The sequence below is a fragment of the Vanacampus margaritifer genome, chromosome 5 (assembly GCF_051991255.1).
Source record: "Vanacampus margaritifer isolate UIUO_Vmar chromosome 5, RoL_Vmar_1.0, whole genome shotgun sequence".
NCBI classification, from domain to species: Eukaryota; Metazoa; Chordata; class Actinopteri; order Syngnathiformes; family Syngnathidae; genus Vanacampus; species Vanacampus margaritifer.
The window spans coordinates 23,122,446-23,149,000 of record NC_135436.1 but is presented as its reverse complement, the minus strand read 5'-3'; the positions used below and the strand labels follow the sequence as shown (position 1 = coordinate 23,149,000).

At 42.1% G+C, this 26,555-nt stretch overlaps 2 protein-coding genes across 3 annotated transcripts in view; one reads left to right on the top strand and one right to left on the bottom strand.

The window, feature by feature from the left end:
• ift80 (intraflagellar transport 80 homolog (Chlamydomonas)) overlaps positions 1-10,082 on the bottom strand; it is a 38,199-nt gene extending 28,117 nt beyond the window's left edge. The window contains exons 1-9 of one of the 2 annotated variants that reach the window (XM_077566525.1): positions 9,378-10,082; positions 9,162-9,220; positions 8,919-8,999; positions 8,776-8,829; positions 6,934-7,044; positions 6,733-6,801; positions 4,527-4,636; positions 3,593-3,682; positions 3,368-3,505 (exon numbers count right to left, since the gene is read on the bottom strand). In XM_077566525.1, the coding sequence (XP_077422651.1) occupies positions 3,368-3,505; positions 3,593-3,682; positions 4,527-4,636; positions 6,733-6,801; positions 6,934-7,044; positions 8,776-8,829; positions 8,919-8,958 (612 nt within the window). In that variant the 5' untranslated portion in view covers positions 8,959-8,999; positions 9,162-9,220; positions 9,378-10,082. Of the gene's footprint in view, positions 1-3,367; positions 3,506-3,592; positions 3,683-4,526; positions 4,637-6,732; positions 6,802-6,933; positions 7,045-8,775; positions 9,000-9,161; positions 9,221-9,377 lie in introns of both variants that reach the window. The other variant, XM_077566524.1, reaches the window with a different exon arrangement.
• smc4 (structural maintenance of chromosomes 4) lies at positions 9,943-26,420 on the top strand. Its single transcript, XM_077566523.1, has 24 exons — positions 9,943-10,229; positions 11,251-11,461; positions 12,086-12,267; positions 12,766-12,957; positions 14,053-14,229; positions 15,916-16,080; positions 17,307-17,434; positions 17,585-17,725; positions 18,028-18,178; positions 19,400-19,564; positions 20,603-20,836; positions 20,908-21,093; positions 21,577-21,738; positions 21,804-22,029; positions 22,114-22,190; positions 22,591-22,743; positions 22,827-22,953; positions 23,158-23,347; positions 23,423-23,567; positions 23,868-24,041; positions 24,126-24,308; positions 25,432-25,664; positions 25,740-25,923; positions 26,001-26,420. The coding sequence occupies exons 2-24, from the start codon at positions 11,296-11,298 to the stop codon at positions 26,163-26,165; spliced, it is 3,906 nt and encodes a 1,301-aa protein (XP_077422649.1). The 5' UTR covers positions 9,943-10,229; positions 11,251-11,295; the 3' UTR covers positions 26,166-26,420.
• Positions 26,421-26,555: the final 135 nt, after the last annotated feature.

Genomic DNA, 26,555 nt, shown 5'->3' with positions numbered 1-26,555 from the left:
AAACATACCCCACCACCTCTAGGAAAAAAAATTAATCACCGCTCATGATAACCGCGCTCTTGTACAACCTGAAAATTGCGCAGCGTAAACGAATCATAAAAAAGCTAAACTAAACAGAACTTACATTTATGGCATGGTCGTACAGTTGAGTGAGGGGAAGAAAAAAAAAAAAAAAACAAGTGCCGTGGAGGGAAGAAGGAAAAGGGGCGGAGAGAGTATAGGGAAAGGGTTGGGGGTAGGAGCGCAAGTGGGAGATCGCCTGGCACAATGAGTCCTACTTGTTAGCCAGTGGCAGTGTCAGAGATCGTGACAGGGTCCAGACGCTAGACACCAGCTGCAGCGCCTCGTAAATAGACTGCTGTCTCGCAGGCACATTTGCACGGCAGCGGCGGCTGCGCACGCACGCAGCCAGGCATGCGGGCACATGCATATACTATGGGAGGCACACAGACACTGACTTATTGTTTCTACACCAATCTTGTAAAAAAAAAGGGACAGTGGACCTCTTTGTATCGTTGTCTTGTTAAGGCTCCCGTGTAGAGAAATAAACTCCACACGCACAAAACCTCAACCAAATGCCATCTGAAGCCAATGAATATATAACAACAATCGTGCAATTTAATGATAACAACAATTCTTCAGAGAAAACAATCTGCCGGGCGCCTTGCGTGCACTTTTTCCTCAATGTAAACTCGGGTCTCTGGGATGTGTGTTCCCCAACCACCCCCGCACCCCCATCCCGCCCCGCTACTCCGATGTGATAATAACAAGGGGGAGTGAGGAGAGCAGAGCTGAGCATTTAGGGTAAGAGAAGAGTGGAGCCGGACAGGAGGTGAAGGGGTTAAATGTGCAGCGCCAATCCTGCTGAGCCAGCAGTCATAGGTTTAAGTGCAAGGTTTCATTGTATCAGATACAGAATGAAACTCCTTCCCATTAGTCATGCTATAGTGAGAAAAAAAAAAAAGGTTTAGCAGCTGCTTAACCCGTACTGCACTACGCGCAAACACGGCATCCAGACAGGTACAGCACACAATCTTTAAATTTTGTGTTCAAACTCACATCCACAATTATTGCGGCTAACTTGACACTGTACTGCACCAAAATGGACTACTTTCTTTTTTCTTAAATCCCACTCCTTCTTTTTCGGCAAGCCTCCCACGCCACGCTACAGTACACACAGTCTCGGTGGAGCTTCCGGGAGGAGAAAGCAAGCGTGCCCTTCCCTCCGGTTCAAGCAGGGCAGAGACATAATCCTCCTCCTCGTCTTCATCCTCAGACTGCCTCAAGCAAGGCGCACACCAAAGTGAGGCAAGTGGCGCTGCCGTTTGAAAATTGGGGACCCATCAACCACATAAACAAAGCCATAATAAGGGGGTTAGGCGACTTGGATCATTTAAAAAAATAACGACATAAATTGTATTCAGTGTTGCCCGTTTATAGATTTTTTTTTTTTTTTTTTAGTTTATAGTTTTAATGGTACTCTCTTTTTATATTTTGGTCTAGACCAAAGAAAATTGATACAAGATGGCCTCATTTGAATGATTTCATCAGATCACAGCAATAATCTGGAAGTTTTTCCACAACCTACTGTAATCCCCCCCCCCCCCCCCCCGTCAAAAAACCCAAAGTAACATTAAAAGCATAAGAGACTTCCCCAGCCTTTTTTGGCACCGGAGGGAACGTTACCATTTGATCCTAATTAAGTCAAAAAAAATGGAGCATGAAATACCATGTGATCAGCACAGCATAACACAGGTTTGTTTTCATTACAGCACGTCCGATGCGGCACACCGTCTTGACATGTACATGTAAACTCCTCAAAAGAAGACCAAAATGTCCCACGAGGGCGGTGCATGCAATGCTATTTCTGGCCAAATGTTCAATTACCATTCGTTATGCTTTTCATCTCCAGTTACCATGAGCACCAGGTAATGAGAACATATGGCATACAGCCTCTGTAGACAGAAACAATGCGCATGAGGGCAACAAGCCCTCAAATGCAACACAATGCAAACCACAGCGCACTGCAATAGCTGACAATGTGGGTACACATCGTGGACTTTTGGGCAAATTACTTGACAAACAGGAATGCTATTTTGGTACAAGAGAAGGGAATGGATGGAGCATATACAAAAAGAGAAGTGTATTATATTGTCATTGTAATTGTACATGCATGGGACTCCAGTCTAAAAGAATGAGTTCTCAGGAGAATTTAGTAGAATTTGACTTGACGTTTAATGCCTCGCCCACAGTCAGCTGTGACAGGCTCCAGTCTCTGTGCCGTGACGCTGAACAGGATTAGCAGTATCGAAAATGGATTGTTGGATGAATTGATCTATAGAGTTAGTGTGTGTGTGTGTGTGGGGGGGGGGGCTACTTTGTAAAGGGAAAATGTCATATTGAAGTAAAGAGATTTGATCTTAAGCCCAATTAGCGCAAAAAATGACCACTACGAAATTATTATGGCAAACTACGGCATATTATGCTGCAGGGTTTCATTACTTGCTTTACTGTAAGACTCATGATGTTTTTTTGGGGGTTTTTTTTGCAATCACTCGTAAAAAGGATTTAAATAGCTGAAAAATGTCTGCGATAGAATAAAGGAAATTTAGCTGTTTAAATGAGTTACTTTATTTTGTCTGTGAAAATATGTCTTATAAATTTGACACACTCACATTTTAATAAGTGAAATCAAGTATATAAAATGAGGCTACAAAACTGTGAAAAATCAAACCTTCCTTTATGCCGTGTCCTATGAAAACCATGCTCAATTCAAACCCAAAAAATGGATGCCGCCTCATCGCAAGCCTCAGTCGAAAGTTAACGCTGACTTTCAAAATAAAAAAAAACGTTTTAAAAAATGTCACTCCCTCCTGGCGCTTACGCCTTTCTCACCATCACATGCACACATTCACATCCGATAACGAGGCACTCTAAAGCTGCCACCTTAACGGAATGTCCAAAGGGGGATGCATTTTTAGGGTTTAGACATTTTGAGCTAGCTAACTGCACCGGATAACTGCTGATGCAAATGAAGGGGCTCAAGTTTTTATATTGATGCACGTTTTAAGAAATTATCTGCAAACATGTATGATGTATTTAGAAACAATTCTCTGAATTCAATTGAGGAGGTCTTTAAATATCTGTACGATTTTATGACACTATACAGATATCCATATGAGCTGCTATAGTTTATCGCAGAAACCTCTACAAACATGTCATGTTTCTGTCATAGGCTAAACTTCTCCGGGTGAAAAAGACGCCTTTGAGTGTGTGACTGCACCACTGCGAGGTTAACAGTCACCGAGGGTGGTAATTAAAGTATAGTCTGAATGATAGAGGATATAAAATAAGTCTTTTTACTCACCCCAGTTTTGTCACAGAGTCGCAAAGTGTTGAAGGAGCCCACGGCAAACACTTCTCCATCTGGAGCCCAGGACAAGGAGGTGACTGGGTAGTCATGTGACAGCGAGAAGTAAAGCAGGCGGCCAAAGCTGTCCCACACCTGTTGACGAGACGAGAGGGATTTTTTTTCAAGGTGCAACAACAACAAAAGAGAGAAGCTCCAGTATGCCCGGAACACTGTTCGCACCTTGTATTTACAGTCCTCTCCTCCCGACAGTATGAGGTCATTGACTGAGTTCCAGTCCACCTTCAGAATGACCCCATCGTGCGCCTTCCACTAGAGAGAGAGACAGAAATTACAACTTTTTGACATTTGACATTTTTGACTGATCTTTCAAGGTCCACAGAAAATTATGTGTTTGGACTATGGAAACACACATACTACCAAATGAAAGATTGGACTCTCATCTTTCATCAGAAAAAAAAGTTTGTTTCTACCTTATTCCGTTTTTCAGTAATCAACAATAGAAAATGGTTAGTTTCACCTCTGTTTTGAAAAAAAAACAACGTATTTTAACGTCTTTGGCACTCCTCCATAGGATTTTACTAAACGTTATTTAACGTTTTTGGCAGTCAAAGAGTTAAAGAGCAAACAAGGAATTGCTTATATACTGCATGCATGTGTTTTTTTTGTCTTTATGATGTGTGACAGTGAGCAGGTATTATGTTTCCCCTCTCTACACACCCTATATCTTCCATACTAGACTAAAGGGCCCAAAGGGGGAAACAGCATAAATATTCATGGACATCTCTGTTATTTGTGACTGTATGAGGCTGTGGAAATCATGTTGGATGTGATGGTGGTCCTTTCCACCGAAACTATGGGTTACACCCTTTCATTAAGTGGCTGGTATATGAAACGCTTTACTGAGGTTGCTTCCAAATTCACCCCAATTTGACCCGACTCGTGTAACACTAATACTACTCTGCAACTGTGAAACGAGAGCTACGGAACTAAAATCACGATGCACCAGTATTGCCCCTATATGCACATAAAAGGTTTATTTATCAGTTTGATGTCCATAGTTTTGAGGTATGATTCTCCCTTTTTTTGCATTGAACTCCAAATTGTGTTAAAAAGCAAAAAGTATCAGGAAATAAAAAGTTCCAACATAGTGTACCTGTATGACTTTGGCGCTGGGTTGTAGAGGTTTGATGACCAGGTGTCGGCCCGATGTGTACAGAATCCTCTCGGAGTCTGGGCCCCAGGCCACAGAATACACGGGAGAGCCTGTAGAACACACAAAACCACCTTTATGCATATTTTCAACCATGACAAACGGAAGGATGTCACTAAGCAAATATACATTCAATTACAGTATGTGTGTCTAAACTTCTCCTGTATTTGATCAAGGAAAATGTATCTTTGGCCCACAACAGTGATGAGCACAACTCTTAGAAGCGATCACTTTCCCCTCAGGGCTCTCTTTATCATTCAGCATATAGAAGGCACACCAGCTGTGCAAAGCTGCCTAACCTCTGCGGAATAGGCGCGAGTGTGCGCGCGTGTTTACGAGTTAGGGTTGCGGATACGCACGTGTGCAGTGCGGGCTGACATTTAACCCCGCACCAGGTGCATGTGGTTTCTCACATATGCAAACCGGTCACATGATCTAAACCTGACAAAGGGAACAAGATGGTGGATGAGGCAAGCTTCAAATAACACTTGCATGTTTTAAATGTAGTCTAAGAGCAAAAAGAAATTGGGTCGAGACAAACACAATGATGTACCACAGCTTGTTCCCGGGGCTTGTGTGTGCGTACTTTTGGGGCTCTTTAGTGCAGCAACACCTGCAGTGATCTAAGAGCCATGTGGACGAGGGCACATCTTGCGTCTCTATCCAGGTGTTTTACACATCTGTGGCTCTGTTCAGCATCCCACTACCCCAGCAGCTCATGCTTCAAACAGCCCCACATCGGGGGTAGGGGGGGGGGTGCACATACAGGATCAGAATTGGCCATTTCCGCCTGCCAAGTTTTTCCACAACGCCCGCCACATTCAACAGGGGTGTGCCATCCATTTTCCAAAAAGGCCTGCTACTATTAATAATTAATAAGCCCAAAAGCCCAATTGATCAGTTAACAAGTGAGCCAAGTGGAATGAAAACTGGATAGAGAAATGTTTCATTCATTGGTAGTCTCTTGGTGAGGCTTTTAATAAATCTCAGTAAAGGTTCGAAACATTATGATGCATTAGTGAATACAGGAGTGGATGATCGAATCAACAGCTGATCTTGAGTGCAAAATACTTTCCCCCCTCAAACTCTGTCTCAAAAGTCACACACAAAAAAAAAACAAATTTTATAAGACTTAAGCTCAGTGAGCATTAACTACACACGTGTGGTTACTTACGACCACAGAAGAGAAAATGGAAGCTACTGCAACACAGGAAGGGGTTTCACTTGTCTCTTACCTTGGCTACTCAGTACAATATGGCTAAAGTTACATCAATAATAAAAAAGAATGGAATGCACATTGGCAGTGTGGCGCACGCATGCAGATAACACACGGAGATTCTACGAAAAAGACAAAGAAGAACGTTTTCGACAAAGCTGTGGTCAAATCTTATTTTTCAACATGTCTTGAGTACTGCTATACTGTATCACCTTTGCTGTGTTGCTCATGTGCTCGAGTAGAAGCTATTGAAACATTTATACTGTGATATTGATGCTATTTGCTATCCCCTCTATGGTGTTTTGCATTATGTGTTAACATTGGGCTAAATATATACTACTCTATTTTGCGCACGTTGTACTGTAAACTTCAACTGGGACTGCCAATAAACAACTTGAAGGACTGTTCGCAAGGAGGACAAATAGTATAGCATATGACAGGCTGGCAAAAGGGTATCGGGTGATGTAGCTTGGTATGGTGTTTATGAGTATGAATACAGACAGAGTACTGGTATTGTTTTGTTGCATCCTCACTTGAAGCATTTCCCGTAAGGTAAATAAAGGTTTTATTTAGCTACAGGTTTGACTTTGGAACTAATCCTATACCCAAGTCATCTAGCATCCCAAAACAGATCGGTTTACGGTTCAAACAATACAGCCCAAAAGGCTGAATGCATGCGCGCACATGCCTTATATGAGCATAGTCAAGGAGCGCCAATCAAGGGCTAACCATTTCCTTCCTGATAGCCTTTTAGAATAATCTGTTTACGAAAACTGCTTTGGAAATGACAGCGTGGGGCAAGTCAAACAGCGGACAGTTGTGCGAGAACCTGCAAAAATGGCCTGCTGTCATTATATAATTATTGTTTTAAAAATGTTGACTGCGACATTACTTTTCAGCCAAACGGCTAATTCTTCAAATTTGCTGTCTTACCTTGGCTTGCGAGCGTTGAACGCAGCATGCCACTTTTGGACCAGTTTTTGATCTGCCCATCTTCTCCAGCTAAATAGATTGTAACATTGGAGAAACACGTTTCAACATTCTTCAATTTGACCACCACCATAACATTCTACCAGGTAGATTAAATACACAGTATTAAATGGAAGTTATTTGTTAATCCAGTTTATGTCTTACCTGTAATGAGAGCAGTCCCATCATGGTTCCACCTGCCAGCTAAAACAGCTCCTTTGTGAGCCTCAACACTCTTCTCAATGCGTCCCGTCTTGGACACAAGGTGGAACTTCCCTGCAGAGAAAGGGGGAAAGGCCATGTTGAGGTCGGGTGCGCGCATTCCCTACTCAAGTTAGCGTGAATAAAGAAATTAAACGGGATTCAGGCAAGTAATTGAATAGGGCTTTTTTTTCTATTCCATTAGCAACAGTGGTTATATTTTTTCAAATGAAAACTGAAGCATGGAAGATTTTATTTTTGTTGTTTTATTCATCTCAGGTTGCATCATCAACATTTCCATGCAAAAAAAAATTCTGAAGGGTGAACTGAAATATTTACTTTTTTTTTCATAAATAGATATAAGATTCACTGTTAAATTATTATCATATCAATAATGACCTTTTACCAAAGATTTCAGGATAAGCATGCAAAGTTGAGAGTAGTTGCAAATGAAGCACTATTTTAACAGTTTAATGATAACTTGTTGGATACAATATCTTAAAAATAAAAGTGACACTGTAGCAAGGAAAGAGAGAAAAACTAAAGCTGCAACAGTGAATAAAAGCTGAGTTTTCATGACTCAATGGTCTGCCAGAGAAAATTGCTGCCTCAGTTTGGGGGGGTGCGCTTATGCAACCCTACACTGTTATTAGTATTCTGACCACATGTTGCCTGACATAATAGTACATCCACATTCTGTGTGTTTGTTTCTAATGCAGCTTGAAGACAGGCAGTGCTTGTCACTTTACAGTACGGGTCAACACATAATTAGCACTGGAAGCAAAATAAAAACATGGGACATGTTCAACCACATTACACTTCTTCCACACAGTAGAGGTATTCTGGGTTTGAATTTCGGATCAGGCCCTTCAGTGGAGTTGTTGCGTGGGGTTTCTCTATGTCTCCCGGCTTTCTAACATTCTAAAATCCTGCTTCATATGTTAACTTAAATTTGAACATAGGTGCCACCACTCCTATGGCCTAAAATCATCTGCGATCGGCTCTAGCTCACCAACATCCGTAAAAGAAGCGACGCACTGGATGAATGTTAAACCGTTTGAATGTTTTGGCTTAGCTAAAATCAGGTCCATTTTTAGTGGCTTGAGCTATTTTATTATTACTCATCAGGCAAGCAGTTTCTTTGAAGCTGTTGTAATATAATGTCAGCTGTGTTATGTAAAATTGATGGCATTCCGTTATATGTTTAAATCGGTAGCTACCGAATCACAAATTTGGGTTCTCAGCTATAAAAGTTGATTTATATGATGTGATACAATTATGCAAGAATGCAGTTAAACGCTGTAATTATGCATTATGATCAGGGATGACACAAGCATCCATATTAAATTCAGAAACAAAAATGAGTGGAAAAACACCGAGGCAAACCGGAAAAGTTTAAAGCTGTTTACCAGTTATTGAAAACCACTAGTTGTCAACCAGTGTAAATTAAATAAATGTGCGAAAATATGAATAGGCAGCATGTAGTTTGGCATGCCTCCCTTACGGTTCTGCGGTTCTGGGTTCGAACCTCAGCTCTGGCCTTTTCTTTGCAGATTTGCAAGTTCTCCCCGTACTTGTGTGGGTTTTCTCTGTATAATGTGTTCTCCCACATGTTAGGTTCACCGAAGACTCTAAATTGTCCTAAGGTTTTATGTGAGTAGGAATGGTCACTTTACTTGTATAAGTGTGCCTTCTGCCTTGTGACTGGCCACCAGTCCAGGGTTTACCCCTACCCGCTGAGATAGACTCGATAACTTTTCAGTCAGTGGAAAATGAATGGCTGAAAAATATAAATAAACCACTTGCCATCAGTGCTGGTTAGCACAAAAATCTCAGCCGGCGTCTGCTTCTTGCCGCCAACTGTCTTGGGAAACCAGTGCAGGTCAATGGGGTAGAAGTCCTCTGGCAATTTTACCACAAGACTGGTCTCGCTGGTCAGAAGGTTCCACCTGAGGATCTGGTGGTCTTCACTGCAGGAGTACAACTCATCGGCTGTGGTCCAGCCGACGCAGCTCACTAATTCTCTATGTGAGCTACAATTAAGGAAAATGGTCAAATCACATTAGAAGGCATATAATAAATGTGTGGATTCAAGTACTGTGATTTCACAAAGTTAGTCAGACCAATCTTGACGTTGTTTAGGCATATTACTCAGCAGCAATACAAAGCACAATCAGAAAAAAAGGATATGTTTAGGTTCCTTCAGTAGCGATGTTTTCAATCGCATTGTAGACGTTTGTGTCGTTATTCCCTGTGAAATTAGACAAGGAAGCAGACATGTAGTGACAACATGTTACTATCACTATTGCACACGATTGTCAGTTTATCATAAGAAAATGGAATGGATGTAAAAGGAGTGATGTGGTTGCTGTTGACAGCGGACGACTCCGGCGTAGTTGCTACGTTACCTGACTGTTGCGAGTATCAAATCCTTTTATGTTGGCAGTCTCCGCTGTGACGTGATGCTAACGTTAGCGCGGTCTTCGGTTTAAAATAGCCATCGTTCAGTCATTAAAAAACGTCACCGCGGAGAAGTCGATCCCCGAGTCACACGGAGTCCAGGGGGGGGAAAAGTTGTGCAACCAAAACGGTGAGCTGGCTCAGTTTGCTATCGCAGGTAGCCACTGGTAGCCATTAATCTGGGTCACAGCTTCACTGATTGAGATCTCGCGAGAGTTCAAAATCACTTCCTTGACAACGGATATTTCAAAATAATAACACATATCGTACTATTTTTCTAAAATGTACGCTTTTGAATTATAATTGAAAACGATAAAGCACATTAAATTATAAAATCTAAGTATGTTGGGTGTAAAAATGACTCGGGGGTTGACTTTTGCTGACGTAACCAAGCGAACATTTCAATGCATACGAAGCAAGATAAAGTTTAAAACGTGTAAAAATAGACGTCAATATAAAGTTGTAGGATTAAACTGTGGTGGCGTTTTGAGCTTTGTGGACAAATGCTTCTGATTTGCGGAGGGAGTGCAAGGCAGAGTTGGCTTCGTCCCCTTTTTTGAATTTTTTTTCTTTGCCCTTTGAACGGTCCATGGTGCCTTGCGTCAGTTTGTAACGAATGTGGTTCGACAGCTCAGTTTAGGCGCCATTTACAAGTTGCACTTCTCCAAGTCGACGAGCCGCTCGACATGTCACGGAGCTGAATTTTCTGGATTATTTTCCCCCAATTTTGGATTCGCCTCTATTTTTCCCAAGCAACATTTGGACCGTGGAAGCGACTTTTGATAAAGATTTTGCGGAAGGTACACGAAGAAGCCCGCGAAAAATAACTTGGTGGCCGGGTTCCGTCTATTTGCTGAAATGCGTCAATTCAAAATTTGATTTTTTTTTTCCACCCGACAATACTTTTACAAATTATTATCGAAAGTGCAAATGCGTAATGTCAACCAAGACTATTTTTGTACCCCGACGCTGTAATGCTCACATAGCATTTTTTTTACGTTTACAAACTCATCATCTTAAAAGCAACACGGCAGTTTCCCACTTGGCATACGCAATACGTCGACTCTTTTAGCGAAAGAAACGATTAAATTCCAAATGTAACTCTTTTTTTTAAGTGAACTTGTAAGTAACTCAAAGCAAAAAAAAATTAAATAAAAATAACTCGCGGTCAATAACAAGCTTTCCACGTCGTTTGTTAGCTCGCTCAACGTTAGCCGCGTAGCTAACTATACATTCGCCGAGGCACTAACCAGTAAAATGTAGCGACGTGAAAATAAAGTAGTTACGTGGCAAAAAACAAATAAAAAAAAACGCATCCTCAGATACTCGACTTGTTCGTAGTTTCCAGGGAGGGTCAAATCGCTGTTGATGATGTTGCTTATTTAACAACTTTGCGTGAATTAAACACAATTACGTTACTATTGGTTTAAATTTGCATTTTACATTGCAAAGCCTGGTAAGTGGGTCGTCTCCGCGCGAATAATTTTTGGGGGAGTTTTGCCAGTTTGTGTATGTGTTCAGAAACAAACTGTTAAAAAAGTAACTCGCAGCTCAGACATACTTGCAGCAACATTTTTGTAAGAAAATGTACGTCGAGTTTTCACTGTTAAGCCACAGGAGCAGGCAATTAAAAGTGTTAGTATGGCGAATGTATTAACTAATTTATCCCAAGTGAACTACTTTTACAAACAGGTTGAAAAAAAATGTCCCAAGTGAATGTTGGCCATCACAAAAAAAAGGGAGATTGACAGGCTCCAACCCCACTCACCGATATGCCTCTTTCCCTTTTTTTTCTTTTCCTTTTTTTTTTTTTTAAACCAGTGACCCCCCCACCCGTCCCCACCCCCCTCCCCCAGACTTCAAATCATGCCATCTAAAAGTGCAAAGAGCTCCACCGCGGCCGCCGCCTCCAAGTCAGCAGGAGGAAAGGGGTCGCAGCCTCGAGATGACTCCGAGGACGATCTGGACGTAACCCCCCGAGGAAACCGCTCCAATGGCCAAGGAGATGAGGCACCACCGCCACCGACAACTGGCAAGTAACAAAGGCTTGCTTTTTTTTTCCTGCTTGTGTGTATGCGTGTCTCAATCCCAAAACAAGTTGTGATCGCTCGATGTCTTATTTTGTGAAGCGTCATATTTTTTTCCATACTTCATACCGTAGTTATTAGAATGACTGCTTTTGTCCATTTTGGTGCGCCGGTAATCAATTAATGCTCATTTGAGGCGGCGAGACGTGCTCCAGATTGATTAGTATTTTTTTTAAAAAAAAAATATTATTCTTATGACTTGGTAGCAGATAACGCGGGGGGACGTATGTTTGTCATTCTGTCAATAATGTGATTGTAGTTTGTTTGTGGATGCGACACTCGTAGCTTGTTTGGGCAGGTCGTTGGGGGGCTTCGCGGTGTTGGAAACAAAACAAGAGTTTGACCCCCCCTTCCCCCCAATCCACCCCCTCCTCCCTATTTTGAGCCACTCTGTCACGAACAGGAAAAAAGAAAAACAAAGCTAAGAGAGCCTTGTAGTCTCTATAACTTTTGTTTGTTTTTTGGTCCTCCTCCACCCCTCCCCCACCTGAACGCGTTCCCTCGCGCACACAGTTGCAGGGTGGAGGGAATAAAAGTTGTACTTTTTTTTTTTTTTGGTGGGGCCACAGATCCGTCTGCTGCCGAGGCGGTTGATAGTCGCCCTTTGGAGGAGATACTCGGTAGCATCCCTCCACCCCCGCCCCCAGCCATGACCAATGAGCCAGGCGCTCCTCGCCTCATGATAACGCATTTAGTCAACCGCAACTTCAAGTCGTATGCAGGCGAGCAGATTCTGGGGCCCTTTGAGAAGGTAAAAACACACAAGCACATGTCAAATTGAGCCCTGCATGACACATTCTGTTTTGTTTTGAACGTTGTGTTGACATTTGGAGTCTTTGTGAGTGCCTTTTTGTCATGTAAATGTTAACATGTGTAATGTTAGACTCAGAAAAGTTACACATAATGTTTTTGCATCATCATTTTTGCTTTGTAATTTCTTAAACATTTTTTTTAACTGGGGGAAAAGTGAAAAATGTGGCTTTTTCATTTGGATTGTGCATCTTATAAGTTATTCTGGCTTGTGTGAATTTTCACAAATTGTTTTTCCCATGTTTTCAGCTGATTTTACAAATACATGTAAGGGGGGGGATTCTGACTACACCCACTCACACACAATACACACTCATGCTCATCATTTAGTGTGGACTGTGCAAATGTATTTACAAAAACAGTTTTGACATTTATAGTGCCCTATATTTTATGTGAATAATTTTCCTGCATTTATTTTTAACCCTTTCCTGTCCCGCAGCGCTTTTCCTGCATCATTGGTCCGAATGGAAGTGGCAAATCCAATGTGATCGACTCCATGCTATTTGTGTTTGGATACAGAGCACAAAAGATCCGATCGAAAAAGCTGTCAGTGCTTATCCACAGTTCTGATCAGCACAAAAATGTGCAAAGCTGTACTGTGGAGGTGCATTTTCAAAAGATTATTGATAAGGTATAAATAAATTCAGATATCCTTATGCTGCTGTCACAATACACTCACTATCCTTTACAAAATTTCACAATATGGAGACAAAGAGGGGCCCATTGGTTTTAAATAGGTTTATTTTTTAATTTGTTTTAGTAATTTCTTGTAGCCAGTTTCTTAGAATTAATATTGCCAAAGTCTTTGTACACAAATGACTGAACATGGACACATATCAGTCAGGGAAGTGACATATAACACCCACACACAGTCACACACACACACACCATTCATTCGGTGCTAGAGCATTCCTATTATTTAAAAAAAAATAATAAAAAAAAAAAATATATATATATATATATATATATATATATATATATGGAATTTACCCTGTTGTTGTTTTTTAGGCTAGTGTTTAATTGTTGGCATTGGTAAATATCACCAAGGCATCTGTTTCAATTTAAAAAAAAAAAAAAACTTTTCACAAGACTTAAAAATGGAAAGTAATTTCAAGAATTAGCTCATTTGTAATATTTGGTGTAATATTTAGTCTTCTACAAAGGGGTGTACTTTAGTTTTTTAACTTTTTGCTTGGAGAACATTTCTCAGTTTTCTGTTCTCACATGAAAGTAAAATAAGATTAACTTACTACGCAATAATTATTGTTTTATGGATTAATGCTTTAAATTACTCATCTGATCATTTCCTCTTTCAGTTTTCTTCTTTTTACGTGTACACAACAACACTCTCTTTGCTCCCAAGTGAACAATAGTAGAATAATTTTAAAATGATCATTTGAACTGTGTTTTTTTTTTGTGGGAGGGGGGGGGGGGGTAATGTTTTCGATATATTTTCTAGCATATGTTGTGTTAGTGGTTTTAAATTAATTACACTTAAGTCAAGCTGCTGTAGCTCTGGCACGAAAATTGTGCCCACAACTTTTGTCAGTTGCCTTTTAGTGTAAGAGAATCCATTTAAACATTTTTCGGTATTTTTTTTCACTCTCATAAGAATGAGTTTGAGTTGATGTGTGGAGCTGTCTGATTCTCTCCTGAGCTGTTGTGCCCTAAACTGCTGTGTGTCTTCCGCCCCTCCCCCCCCACCCCCCCTCCCACTCTGAGTCAGGAAGGAGATGACTACGAAGTCATCCCCAACAGCAAGTTCTATGTTTCCAGGAGCGCCAACAAAGACAATTCTTCCGCCTACTATATCAATGGCAAAAAGGCCACGTTCAAAGAAGTGGGCACTTTGCTTCGAAGCCACGGCATCGACTTGGACCACAATAGATTTCTCATCCTACAGGTAACCTGTCATTTATTTCCCTGTTGTAATCCTGACTTTTTTTTTTCTCTTTTCTTTTTTTAATCATGGCTGTAATATTGCATTGTGTGTGTGGGATTTTTTTTGCTTGTACAGTTCATGCAGTGAAATGTTTGACTGCTATTTTTGTATGTGGAATGGACCTGTTGCTATCCCAGAGAAAAGGTGCCCTCCTACAGCCCTTAGAGTGCTATAGCAGCGCATCATGGTTTGATACAGTATGCATAAAGTGCAAACCATTATTTGCTGCTTTAGAATTTTAAGGAAATGCATTTTTTAAAAAAAAATTTTTATCCATACGAGGATTTGATGAACCCTTTGTTGTTTTGTCCCGTGGGGAGGAGTTTGGCTGAATGAATTAAAAGGGGGCAGTCAGATGACTCGTCCTGTACCTGTCACACTTTAGCAGCACGTAAATATTGGCGTGATAGATGAACCCCAGTATTAGCAGTGCTGCTTCAGTGTGGCTGGATCAAACACCCTCCATCATCACTTACAGTCCATTTTCACTTGAATCCTGCCAGTGTAATTCTAACGGACTGTATGTCTTGCCTTATCCATAACCCACCCACCCAATTTTTATTTATTTTAGTTTTCAAAATCGTTGCATAGCTGAACTGAGTTTGAAGCCGTTTTTCCGATCACACTTCTGCTGCTGTGATTGTGTTACGTGTGTCCCAAGCAGAATTATTACTGATTAACTCGAGGCTCGTGGGGTCAGAGGAACACCAAATGGCCGATTTCAATGTGTCTTTGCGGGAATTCTAATTGTTTTTACACGGCGCGCTGGTTTCTGGTGAACATTCACTTTTTTACCCTCCGCTGTGCCTTTTGTGGTTTGCTGGTTGCTTACAAGTGTCTTGCTTCCCCCTATGTGTGCGTGCGTGTGTGTGTGTGCGTGTGTGTGTGTGTTCATGATGACTCTTGCTGTCCTTGGATGTTAGATTTTCAGCTCTGTCTGTGACACGGCTGCATGGCTATGGGAAGAGGATTAGGCTTGTTCTCCAAGGTCACTTTTCCAGGCCTCTGGCTAAGGGGAAGCTGTCTATTTAGTGAACTGGTCAGAGTAGGATGACATGGGGGATTTTTTCTCTTCTGCTGGCTTCTCTTTTATTTTTATACATAAAAGTAATATGTGAGCTGACTTTTTTTTTCCCCACCCCTTTACACACAAAGAGAGCCATTGGGGTTTTTACATCATCTAGACTGAATTGGTGTTTAGTTCGAAAGGGATCTTATCCAAAGATGTCATTTATCAAATGAATCTAATTTAACTTGTAATCAGGCATCTTCCTAGACTTAAAAAAAAAAAAAAAAAGAAGAAGAAAAAAGACCTGGACCCGGTTCGGGAGCTTGAAGAGGCTAGAATTAATTTACACATGATTTGATAAGACCTTTGTTTCACATTGAACATTTTGTTGATTAGATATTTTCATTTGTTTCTTTTAAAATTAAGAACAATTAAGAGTTTATTTAGCCACAATAATTTTTTCTTACTCTCACTAAATGGGGAATAATATATTTTGTCCCATGTGCATAATTGTATAAATAAGCATTTTGTGTGTTACTAAGTAATACTAAATAGTTTCAAACAATATATTTTTTTTTTCTATTTAATTTAATTGTATTAGTGATTCTCAGATATGTGATTTCTTTGCTGGGGGTCAGGGTGAGGTGGAGCAAATTGCCATGATGAAGCCCAAAGGTCAGACAGAGCATGACGAGGGAATGCTGGAGTTCCTGGAGGACATTATCGGATCCTGTCGCCTCAAGGAGCCCATCCAAACCCTCGCCCGCAGAATTGAAATGCTTAATGAACAGAGAGGGGAGAAGGTGATTTATTCTCATTTTTCCTGTGTACTGACTTTTTCTAGTTTCACATTGAAATTAATGTGTGTGTGTGTGTGTCTTTATTATTATTATTATTTTTACTTCAGTTATTGTGATGCCAGCATAATAAGACATAATGTAAAACACAAGTCAAATGCCCCAAAAGTTTGTTTTGGAATTCAGAAAAAATAGAAGAAGTATTTTTAAAAATGTGTGCCACTACAGAGGATACCAGTAGAGGGAAAGAGTACAATTGTTTTGTTTTGTTTTATTCATTTTTTTCCCTTTTGGACACATTATTACAGGTTACATCGATCACATAATATCATTTGCAATTGTAATGATAACTTTAGAAGCAGAAATGCAACTTACTGTGAGAGGAAAGAGTCTGCCTGCTCAGTACAATATGAGCAATACAATTGATTAGATAGCAGTTGTATGGGGTGTTAGAAAAAATCGATTCGGCAATATATCGCGATATTACAGCGCGCAATTCTCGAATCGATTACATATGCGGCCACATCGAGTTTTAAACATAATTTTTTTATGGGAATATTCAACAAAGCGTCTTACTCAGGGTTAGGATTCACACATCGAGCATGGAAGAATGTTATATTGATGGAACATTAAGCCTTAATATTTTATTTCAGTGCTGTTCAAACATGAAACAGACTGCAACCTGTTTGTTAAATGCAGTGGCTCAGTTATAAGCCTGAATTTTCAGATGAATACATTTTAATACAAATCTTACAGTGTACATATACAAGTCAGTATTTTCTAAATTTGAGTTAAAAAAAAATCGCAATAATCAATTTATAGATTCGTATCGGGATTAATCGAATCGCAGGTACTAGGCAATTCACACCCCTAATCAGTTATATAAAAACTACATTTGTTCATTGTTATTAATTCTGGCAATAATGCCACTAGGTTAAACTTCAGTTTTTTTTTATAAAGTGGCTAACTTCGTATACTTGTAGGACAGTTTAAAAAAAATACTCAAAAGCATCTGTACAGTTAACACAATTTTTTTAAATGTGACATTTTTACCCTGAATGAGTTCATGTTACAATACAGTATTTCCTGTTGGGGAAAATGTTGGATTTAGATCACTGACACACAACGGGTTGTGTTCAACTCTAACCAGTTCCGCTGTATTATTTTGTAAATATGCTGCTAATCCACGTGATCCGTGGTTTGATAATAAGTGGTCGTGTTTGCTCCCTTAGCTCAACCGGGTCAAGCTCGTGGAGAAAGATAAGAACGCTCTTGCAGGAGAAAAGAACAAAGCAGTGGAGTTTCTCACTTTGGAAAATGACATCTTCAAACACAAGAGTCGCCTCTACCAATATAAAATGTAAGTACATCAGCATTTAATGCGTTTGGGTTCTGCGCAAAGTCAAACAAATTGCATTTGATCCAGCAAAAGAAAAGTACAAATATCTGATCATCTGATGTAGCTTCTCGGTGCTATTTTGTCCGCCTGACGTCTGTTGCTGTTCATTAGTCATGATCTGCAAAAGCGTGTGATGGATGAAGAGCAGGAAAAGCAGAAAATCTTAGACGACACCAAGGAACTCACAGAGAAAACTGCTAAGATTGCGGCTGAGATGGAGAAAATGAATCAAAAGCGCAAAGATGTGGAGAAGTAAGACCTTTTGCATCTTTGTTGCTCTTTCTTTTATCAACGTCTGTATTTCTCTCTCTCATTTTCGTCTTATTAGCTTTCCTTGTTAAGGGGGGGGGGGGCACAAAATTGCACTTTAATTTCTGTAGAATTCAATCTACCGGTATTTGACAGTAAAATCTGGAAATATTTGAGGTTACCACTATCTACACAGTTGTTCGATTGCCAATTTATTCTAAAGTTAAAAAAAAAAAATCTGGGGGGGGGGGGGGGGTCAAAAATACTGGCGTTTTCCCCCAGTTCAAACAATGTTCCCCCGCCAGGAAACAGAACAAGATCGACAAGTACATCGAGACCCAGAAGCAGAAGTTCACCCAGCTGGACTTGCAGGACGTTGAAGTGCGTGAAAAGATCAAACACTCTAAAAGCAAGAACAAGCAGTTGCAGAAGCAGCTGGAAAAGGATAAAGGAAAGGTGTGTGTGTGTGTGTGTGTGTGTGTGTGTGTGTGTGTGTGTGTGTGTACACCTTTTTAAATTGTTTTCATTCATCCAGCGCTTGATTGATTCATGTTATTAACTGTGAGTATTCTTATCCACGGCAAGTCAGCAACTTTACTGTAGAAACACAACAAAAGACACAAATTTGCACTGAGTCAAGCTGCCTTGCGGTGTTTTTTTTTTTGTTTTTGTTTTTTGTCCTCTGGCTAGCAAGCACTAAGGACACTCAGACAATTTCCTGCTAACAGGAACTTAAATTATTGTAATTATTAAATACATTAATAAATGAATTAAATACACATTTGTAAGAGAAAAATAAAGAATTGAACTATAATTGCATGTCTTAGTATCCTCTTTACAAATGGCTTAAAAAAATAAATGCATATTTTGTTTTGTATAATTTAACACATTTTATATTCTTAAAAAGAAAAAAAAGTCCATTTTGTGAAAATGCAAAGTCATGCTTCACATACAGTAATACACGCACACAAAAAAGGGCCCCTTAGTGTAAACTAATTGCTACATGACTCCTGTTAAACCTCCCCGGTCCATAAAAATGTAACATCTATATGCTGAGAGCCTGCTTTAATTCGTCGTATTTTTTTATTTTATTTTTCTTACAGTCGGCAAACTGCAGAGTTCTTGTAAAAACAACATAAAAACGTTTCACGCTGTAAATCACATTTTAAAGGCAGCAAGAAAGTAGCTCACCTAAAGTATCCACTAGGGGGCTGTGAAGTGCCAGACAAGTGGATTCATGTCCCCAGCGTCATGGAGACGCACACACACACACACACTTGAACACTGACTAACAAACAATTCAGATAAATGTCACATTGTATACATATGTACTGCACACATATGGTGGCAGTGCTGTGGAGATGTGTTGATTTGAGGGGTGTAAGGGCAGACCCCCCCGACCCCCCCTCAGGGGAGCAGTGTTCTGCTGCACGCAAGTCGACTATGGCCTGGCTTGTGTTCCACTCCCGACAGCCACGTTCACATTTCACCCGCTGTTAACCCCCATGCACAACCCCCCCCCCCCCCCCTCGCAGTGCCACTCTCGACCAGAAATCGTGCCTTCATAGCAGCCACTCAATATTTAATCCACGTCCTTTGTCTCCTAATTTTTTTTTTCTTTTATCCTCTCCTGTCAATAGAAGATGAATTTGTGTTGTGTTTGGCCCCCCTTTTAAGCTGGAAGAGGTGCGCGGTGTACCTGCCAGCAGTGAGAAGGCCATCTTAGAGGCGACCGCTCAAATGGAAGAGCTGGAGAAGCGAAAGGGGAAAGAGGAGGAGAAACTCAAGGAGGTGATGGAGAGTCTCAAAGAAGAGACCAGCGGATTGCAACAGGACAAAGAGGTATGGAAATCAAGTGATTTTTATTTATTTTTTACCTGTTTATTGCAGGACATGTGTTCTAGATCCACACGCTATAAGTTGAAATTTGTCATATAGAGAGAGACCATTAAAAAAAATGTATACGCCTCCTGCACGCTTTTAAGACATTTGGACTTGTTAAAAAAAAACACTTTTTAAATGACTCCTTCCTTAGTATCTGTTCTTACTCTCCAAATAAGAGCGTGCTTGTATCAAGCTGTTTGTTACTCTGTGGAGTTTACTCTAAAACTGACACACAAGACCAAAAAACAATTAAGCATGATATATTTAAATTAGAGCTGTCAAACGATTACATTTTTAAAAAATCAGATTAATCACATCTTAGAATTTTGATTAATCACGATTAATGGCATGATTAAAAAGGCTTTTTATCACCAATTTTTGACAGCCAAATTAAATTGGAAGAGCACCTGTTATGTTAATTCTTTCGACATTTAATGTTATGAGGACGTCTTCAACATTTTTTTCATCCGCCGCACGCTCTCATCCTCATCTTTTTCTAATCAGTTCATTACTTGCAAAATTTTATTTAATTTTTTTTAAATTACCCCAATAGTTTGACATGAAAAAAAAATACTCTGAATGTCATACACAAACATTTATTAAATGCTTTACTTTAATGCATGTAGTTATTTTTAATGCTCAAACACAACCTGTGCTACCTTTTTTAACGTAACCAACCGCTGTCAAGGTAAAGGATCATCTGCGGCTCAAAATTAAAAGTGCGTTAATACATGATTAATGCGATATTTTTAACGCTTTAACTTTGACAGCACTCATTTAAATTCAAATGTTCAACCAAACATAATTTGGTTGAACGAAAGCCTACTAGCTAAATGCTAACATAATGTAAAGTGGAATAGATGGGACTTGGTTGTATACTGTAAAGAAAAAAAGGTTAGAAATTTGGACGCAATGGAACGTAGTAGGTCCTTTTATGAAAATCGCTTAACATTTGACCAATGTCTTGAACCTCGCATTTGTGCTTCTTCTTGTCAGACCAAAGAGAAGGCGCTGATGGAGCTGAGCAAGGCCGTGAACGAGACGCGCTCTCGTATGGACCTGGCGCAGTCGGAGCTCGACATCTACCTGAGCCGCCACAACACGGCCGTGACGCAGCTCAACTCTGCCAAACAGACCCTCCGGACCACGTCGGACACGCTGCGGGAGCGCCGCGCCGCTATTAAGGAACTGGAAGTCGACATTCCACAGAGGGAGAAAGAACTCAAGAAGGTGAAACGAGCGTTACAGCGTTTGCTTTACTTTTAATGTAGGGACAGAAAGTCATTCCATTTTCTCCGCAGGACGAGGACGAGCTGGAGCAGCTGACAAAGATGGATAACGAGACCCGTCACACCGTGAGGGAAATGAGGCAGAAGGTGGACGAGGCCAAGAGCTCCCTGTCGTCCAACCGCAGTCGGGGGAAGGTCCTGGATGCTCTCATGCAGCAGAAGAGGAGTGGCAGGATTCCCGGCATCCTCGGAAGACTGGTAAGGGGAAATACCGTCCGTACCTGCGACTCCTGTTGAGGATTTTAGCTGTGAGGTACTCGAGTGCCCTCCATGAAGACTCAATGATGTTTCAGCATTTATAGGGTGTCTGCGGATCCTTTAAAAAGTCTTAAATGAGAAGTTTCAAAATGAAGGCCCTAATTATCCTTGAAAATGACATGTAATCCTTTAAGCCACCATTCCAGGCTCATAAAAAGGCTACAACAGACACAATAAACAGCTTTGTTTTATGTATCCAGCCATGGCGGCTGAGCTGTAGGACTTTCTCAGCTGGATAGACCCTGGACTGGTCTCCGGTTCATCACAGAGCTTATAGACAGACAACCGTCCATAATCATGTTGACGCCTAAGAACAAATGAGTCTTCAATGAGCCTGTTTTTGGAGCCGCAAGCACTTTGCTGATGCTGTACTTGTTTCCAGATGTTCCGTTGTGCAGACATTGATTGTGATTGCAATGCTAGGGCGACCTGGGAGCCATCGACGAGAAGTACGACGTGGCCATTTCCTCCAGTTGCGGCGCTCTGGATCACATCCTGGTGGACACCATCGACACGGCTCAGAAATGCGTCACCTTCCTCAAAGAGCAGAACATCGGCGTGGCCACCTTCATTGGTCTCGACAAGGTAAACGTGCTCCGTACTCTACTAGTGCTGACCTCCTCGGTCTGACCTTCTCCCCCCGTCCTCAGATGAAGGTATGGGAAAAGAACATGGGCCCCATCCGCACCCCCGAGGACAGCCCCCGTCTCTTTGACATGGTGAAAGTGAACGACACCAGCGTGCGGCCGGCCTTCTATTTCGCCCTGAGGGACACCCTGGTGGCCCAGGACATGGAGCAGGCCACGAGGATGGCCTTCCAGAAAGACAAGCGCTGGAGGGTGGTCACCCTCAAGGGCCAGATCATCGAGATGGCCGGTGGGTGGGCTTGCCCTTTCTCTCCCAAACGTCAACTTGTCGCGTTCCTGATGGCACTCGTCCTGCTCAAATGTGTCCCGACAGGAACAATGACCGGAGGAGGAAGAGTAATGAAGGGCCGAATGGGCTCCTCTCTCAACACTGAGGTCTCCCAGGTGGAGGTATGTGCAAAATCTCTGAACAATCATTCTTGCTCAATGCATTCATCAAATTAGGGTTCCCTATTGAAATGAATGGAAGTGCTGCTAATTCGTTCCAGGCAGCACACACAAAAAAAAACTATAAATTTGTATCATGTTTTTTGATAGAAATATGGTATCTTAAACACTGAATGTATCTAAAAATAAATAAATAAACTGTATACACAAATCCTACCAATCAACTGAAATGAAGCGGAGGTTGTTTTTTTGTTGTCGTTTGCCCCCCCCCCCCCCCCCCCCCCCCCCGCTCCGTCACACAATATATTACAAATGCAACCGGAGCACACAGTAAACACATCCGTGACCATTAACTTGGAGACAGATTGAAAAAGAAGTCTAAAATGAGTGCGCGTGTCGGCAGCTGGACCGCATGGAGAGCAAGCTGAACGAGAACGTGACAAAGCTGCAGGGCTGCCAGGACCGAAAGCTGCACCTGGAGGAGAACGTCCAGCGTCTCCGCTCTCAGCTCCGCGACAGGAAGAACACGCTGGAAAAATACGCCAACAGCATGAGCGTACGTTGCAAGAATCCTCTGGCGTGAACGTACGTAAGCGGGCGCTGCGGCCTCCAACAAGCGTCTCTTTTGGTGTCCTCCAGAGTCTGGCTGACCAGGAGAGCCACCTCAAGGTGCAGATGAAGGAACTGGAGGCCAATGTGTTGGCTGCTGCCCCGGACAAGACCAAACAGAAACGGATGGAGAAGAGCCTGGAGGCCTTCAAGAAAGGTCAGATGTTCTGTCATTCAAGCATTAAGGGGTCAAAAAGGAAGTCATTTTATATATTACATAAAAAAAATGTCTCTTTAATTAGTTATCATAATTTATTCTGTCAAATATGGACCCCCCAAAAAATCCATATCAGTTGGGCCCTAATTTGCCGTAATTGTGAATTATGAATCTGACAAAACATGGATCGATTTTGTATCCCAGACTTCGAAGCAGCGTCCAATAAAGCGGCGAAGGTGGAAAACGAGGTGAAGAGACTCCACAACCTGATCGTGGACATCAACAGCCACAAGCTGAAGGCTCAGCAGGACAAGCTGGACGACATCAACAAATCGCTCGACAAATGCTCCTCCACCGTCACCAAAGCCAAGGTGGCCATCAAGACGGCAGACCGGTGAGCGCTCGAGACCGCCTGACCACCTCCCCGCCGTTGACGTCACGCTGACCACGCGCCGTCGTGTGCGCGCAGCAACCTGAAGAAGTGCGAGGACGGCGTGGCTCGCGTGCAGGCCGAGCTGGAGGACAACGAGAAGTCGTTGGCGGCGTTGACGGAGCAGCAGAAGCGACTGGAGGAGGAGGCGGTAGAGATCATGAAAACCGGTGAAGAAGCCTCGGTCAGAGCATTTCCTGTTTGTGTGTGTGTGTGTGTGTGGGGGGGGGGGGGGGTCAAATAGAGGCACGGGCCATGAGCAATTTGGAAAAATAATCCAACGGCGTTTTAATTTAATATGCAATTTTTATTTTCCTGATTTACTGACTCGATAGATTAGAAAAATTGATCAATTTACACAATTTAATATTTTTGTTTTTTTCCTGATATGAAGGATCGTCCTCAATTTCCATAATTGTCATGGAAAATTAGCAATTTGGATTAGAATAAAGTTCAGGCTCAGGATTTTAATCCCTTTGTCCAGGCGGAGCAGGCCGAGGTGCAGGCGCAGTATCAGGCGGTGACCAAGGAGATCGCCGTGCTGCAGCAGCAGGAACACGCCCAGCAGGAGGAGTCGCTCGGCGTGCGGCTGCGCGTGGAGCAGATCGAGGCCGTCGTCAGCGACCACACCAACAAGCTCAAACACTGGCGTGAGAAGGTGGGCGCCGCCGCCGAGCGTGGCCGTTATCCGTAATCGCGTCCCGCTGTACACACGCTAACGACGGCCGCTGACGCTGCCCAGGCCTCCAAGCTGACGCTGCACGCTGTGGAGGGCATGCCGGTCGAAGAGCTGCCCGTCCTCACGGCCGAGCAGCTGCACGACATCTCCGACATCAACGTCGTCAACAACAAGATTATCTCCTTGGAGACCAAGTGTGCGCAGATGAAGCCCAATCTGGGCGCCATCGCCGAGTACAAGAAGAAGGTACGAGCCAGAGGCAACAATTGTTGTCAACTGTTTTTTTTTTTTTTTACTTAATGGAATGGCCGGAAAAATGTCCTAAGCAGCTCTGGGATGATCATTAAGATTTTTTTTTTAAACTATGGCCAGCAGATGTCAGCATTGAGTTTATTTTTTATTTTTGGGGGGGATGAGATCACCATTGATCAAAACGCTCAAGAATGTGACAGATCACTGGGAATTTGACCGTTAAAAGCAGCTGGTCATTGATCAAAGTGTTTGCCACATTAAAGCTACGACAATGTGTCACAGAAAGAGAGAAAATATAACAAGCTGAGATTCTGAGTTTTTTTTGTCAAAAATGGGTGATTTAAAAAACTTAAGAGTACTTCCGCCTGAGGCCAAAAAAACATTTTATTTTGAAAAGTGATCAGATTCTCTCTGTTAAAAGGATACTTGACTCATTTAGCAGTAATAAGATAATATTTTGTGTATAATTCTCTTAAAAACAGTTGGGCCAAAAATAACCCAATTATGGGTAAAAAAAAATGGACCGATCCTCTACTACTTTGAGTCAAATGGGTTTTTTTTTGCGTAAAACAACTCCTAAATATTGGTCAGATCCTTTACTTGGGTAGAACAATTGTTTTATTGTATAAAACGATCCAGAAAGTTGGGTCAAATTAACCCGTAAAGTGGATCGGCCCATTTTTTATCCATAATTGAATTACTTTTGACCCAACTGTTTTTAAAGTGTAATGTGATAACTTTAAAAACACATTTTGCTACTTTCCCGTCGCCTGAAAATTACATCGCGTATGCTTAGGGCTCAGTTAAGGACCAATCATGGCTCAAGTTTGCTAACGTCACATGACCAAACCTAGAAAACAGGTGAGCCGTCAATTGGTCGTTACCTGAGCTTTGAGCACCTGTGATGTCATTTTCAGTCGACAGCAAGAGGAAAAATGTGTTTTTAAAGATACGTGAAAAATGACGACGTTATCAAATTATTTCTCGTCAAAATATTAACTTGTTATTGCTGAAAATGGTAAATGAGTCAAGTACAGTATTTTTGGAAATATGGTACATTACGATAACAGTGGCAGAAAATGGAATGTCAGCTTGATACGATATTTTGTGGCCGCAGGAGGAGCAGTACCTGCAGCGCGTGGCCCAGCTGGACGAGGTCACCACCGAGCGGGACAATTTCAAGCGCGGCTACGAGGACCTCCGCAAGCAGCGCCTCAGCGAGTTCATGAGCGGCTTCAACATGATCACCAACAAGCTGAAGGAGAACTACCAAATGCTAACTCTGGGGGGCGACGCCGAGCTGGAGCTGGTGGACAGTCTGGACCCCTTCTCCGAGGGAATCATGTTCAGGTGGGTGCCGTTTGCGTTACGGCGGCGTCGGCGCACTTCTCCTGCAATGACGCTTCCACGTTTGTGTCCGCGCAGCGTGCGTCCTCCAAAGAAGAGTTGGAAAAAGATCTTCAACCTGTCGGGAGGGGAGAAGACCCTCAGCTCCCTGGCGCTGGTGTTCGCCCTGCACCACTACAAGCCCACGCCGCTCTACTTCATGGACGAGATCGACGCGGCGCTCGATTTCAAGAACGTCTCCATCGTGGCCTGTTACATCTACGTGAGTACGAGCCCGGGCGTGTTTTTAAACGATTGCCCCACGAGCATCGGCGACTGTCCGTTTTCGTTGTCCCGCAGGAGCAAACCAAAAACGCTCAGTTCATCATCATCTCGCTGAGGAACAACATGTTCGAGATCGCCGACCGCCTCATCGGCATCTACAAGACGCACAACACCACCAAGAGCGTCGGGATCAACCCCAAGACCATCGTGTTCCGGGAATATGACGCCGTCACCGCCTAGAGCGCCACTTTCCCATCTCGTCTTTTGTAAATATGTTGTCCTGTATGTGCACATATGACTCCTCAACAATGGAGCCATTTTTAAGCAACAAACTTTCACAGAAATGTACTTGGGAGGGTTCTACTATAAAACAACCAACAAAAATGTTTTCCCCTTTAAAAGACTATGCTGCTGCCCCCCCTCCCCTCCCATCTTAAAAATCACTTTTAAATAAACATGGATACATCTAAGTTTTCTAATAAATGGTTTTACTGACTACTGTGATTTTATTTTTTAATTAAGAGGATAAATGTTCCCTGTGGGTGAGCCATGATGTACTTGTGTTCCCGCGAATCCATAATTGTCTGAAACGGTACTGACTACATGAATCTAATAGGCCTTGACTGGCAT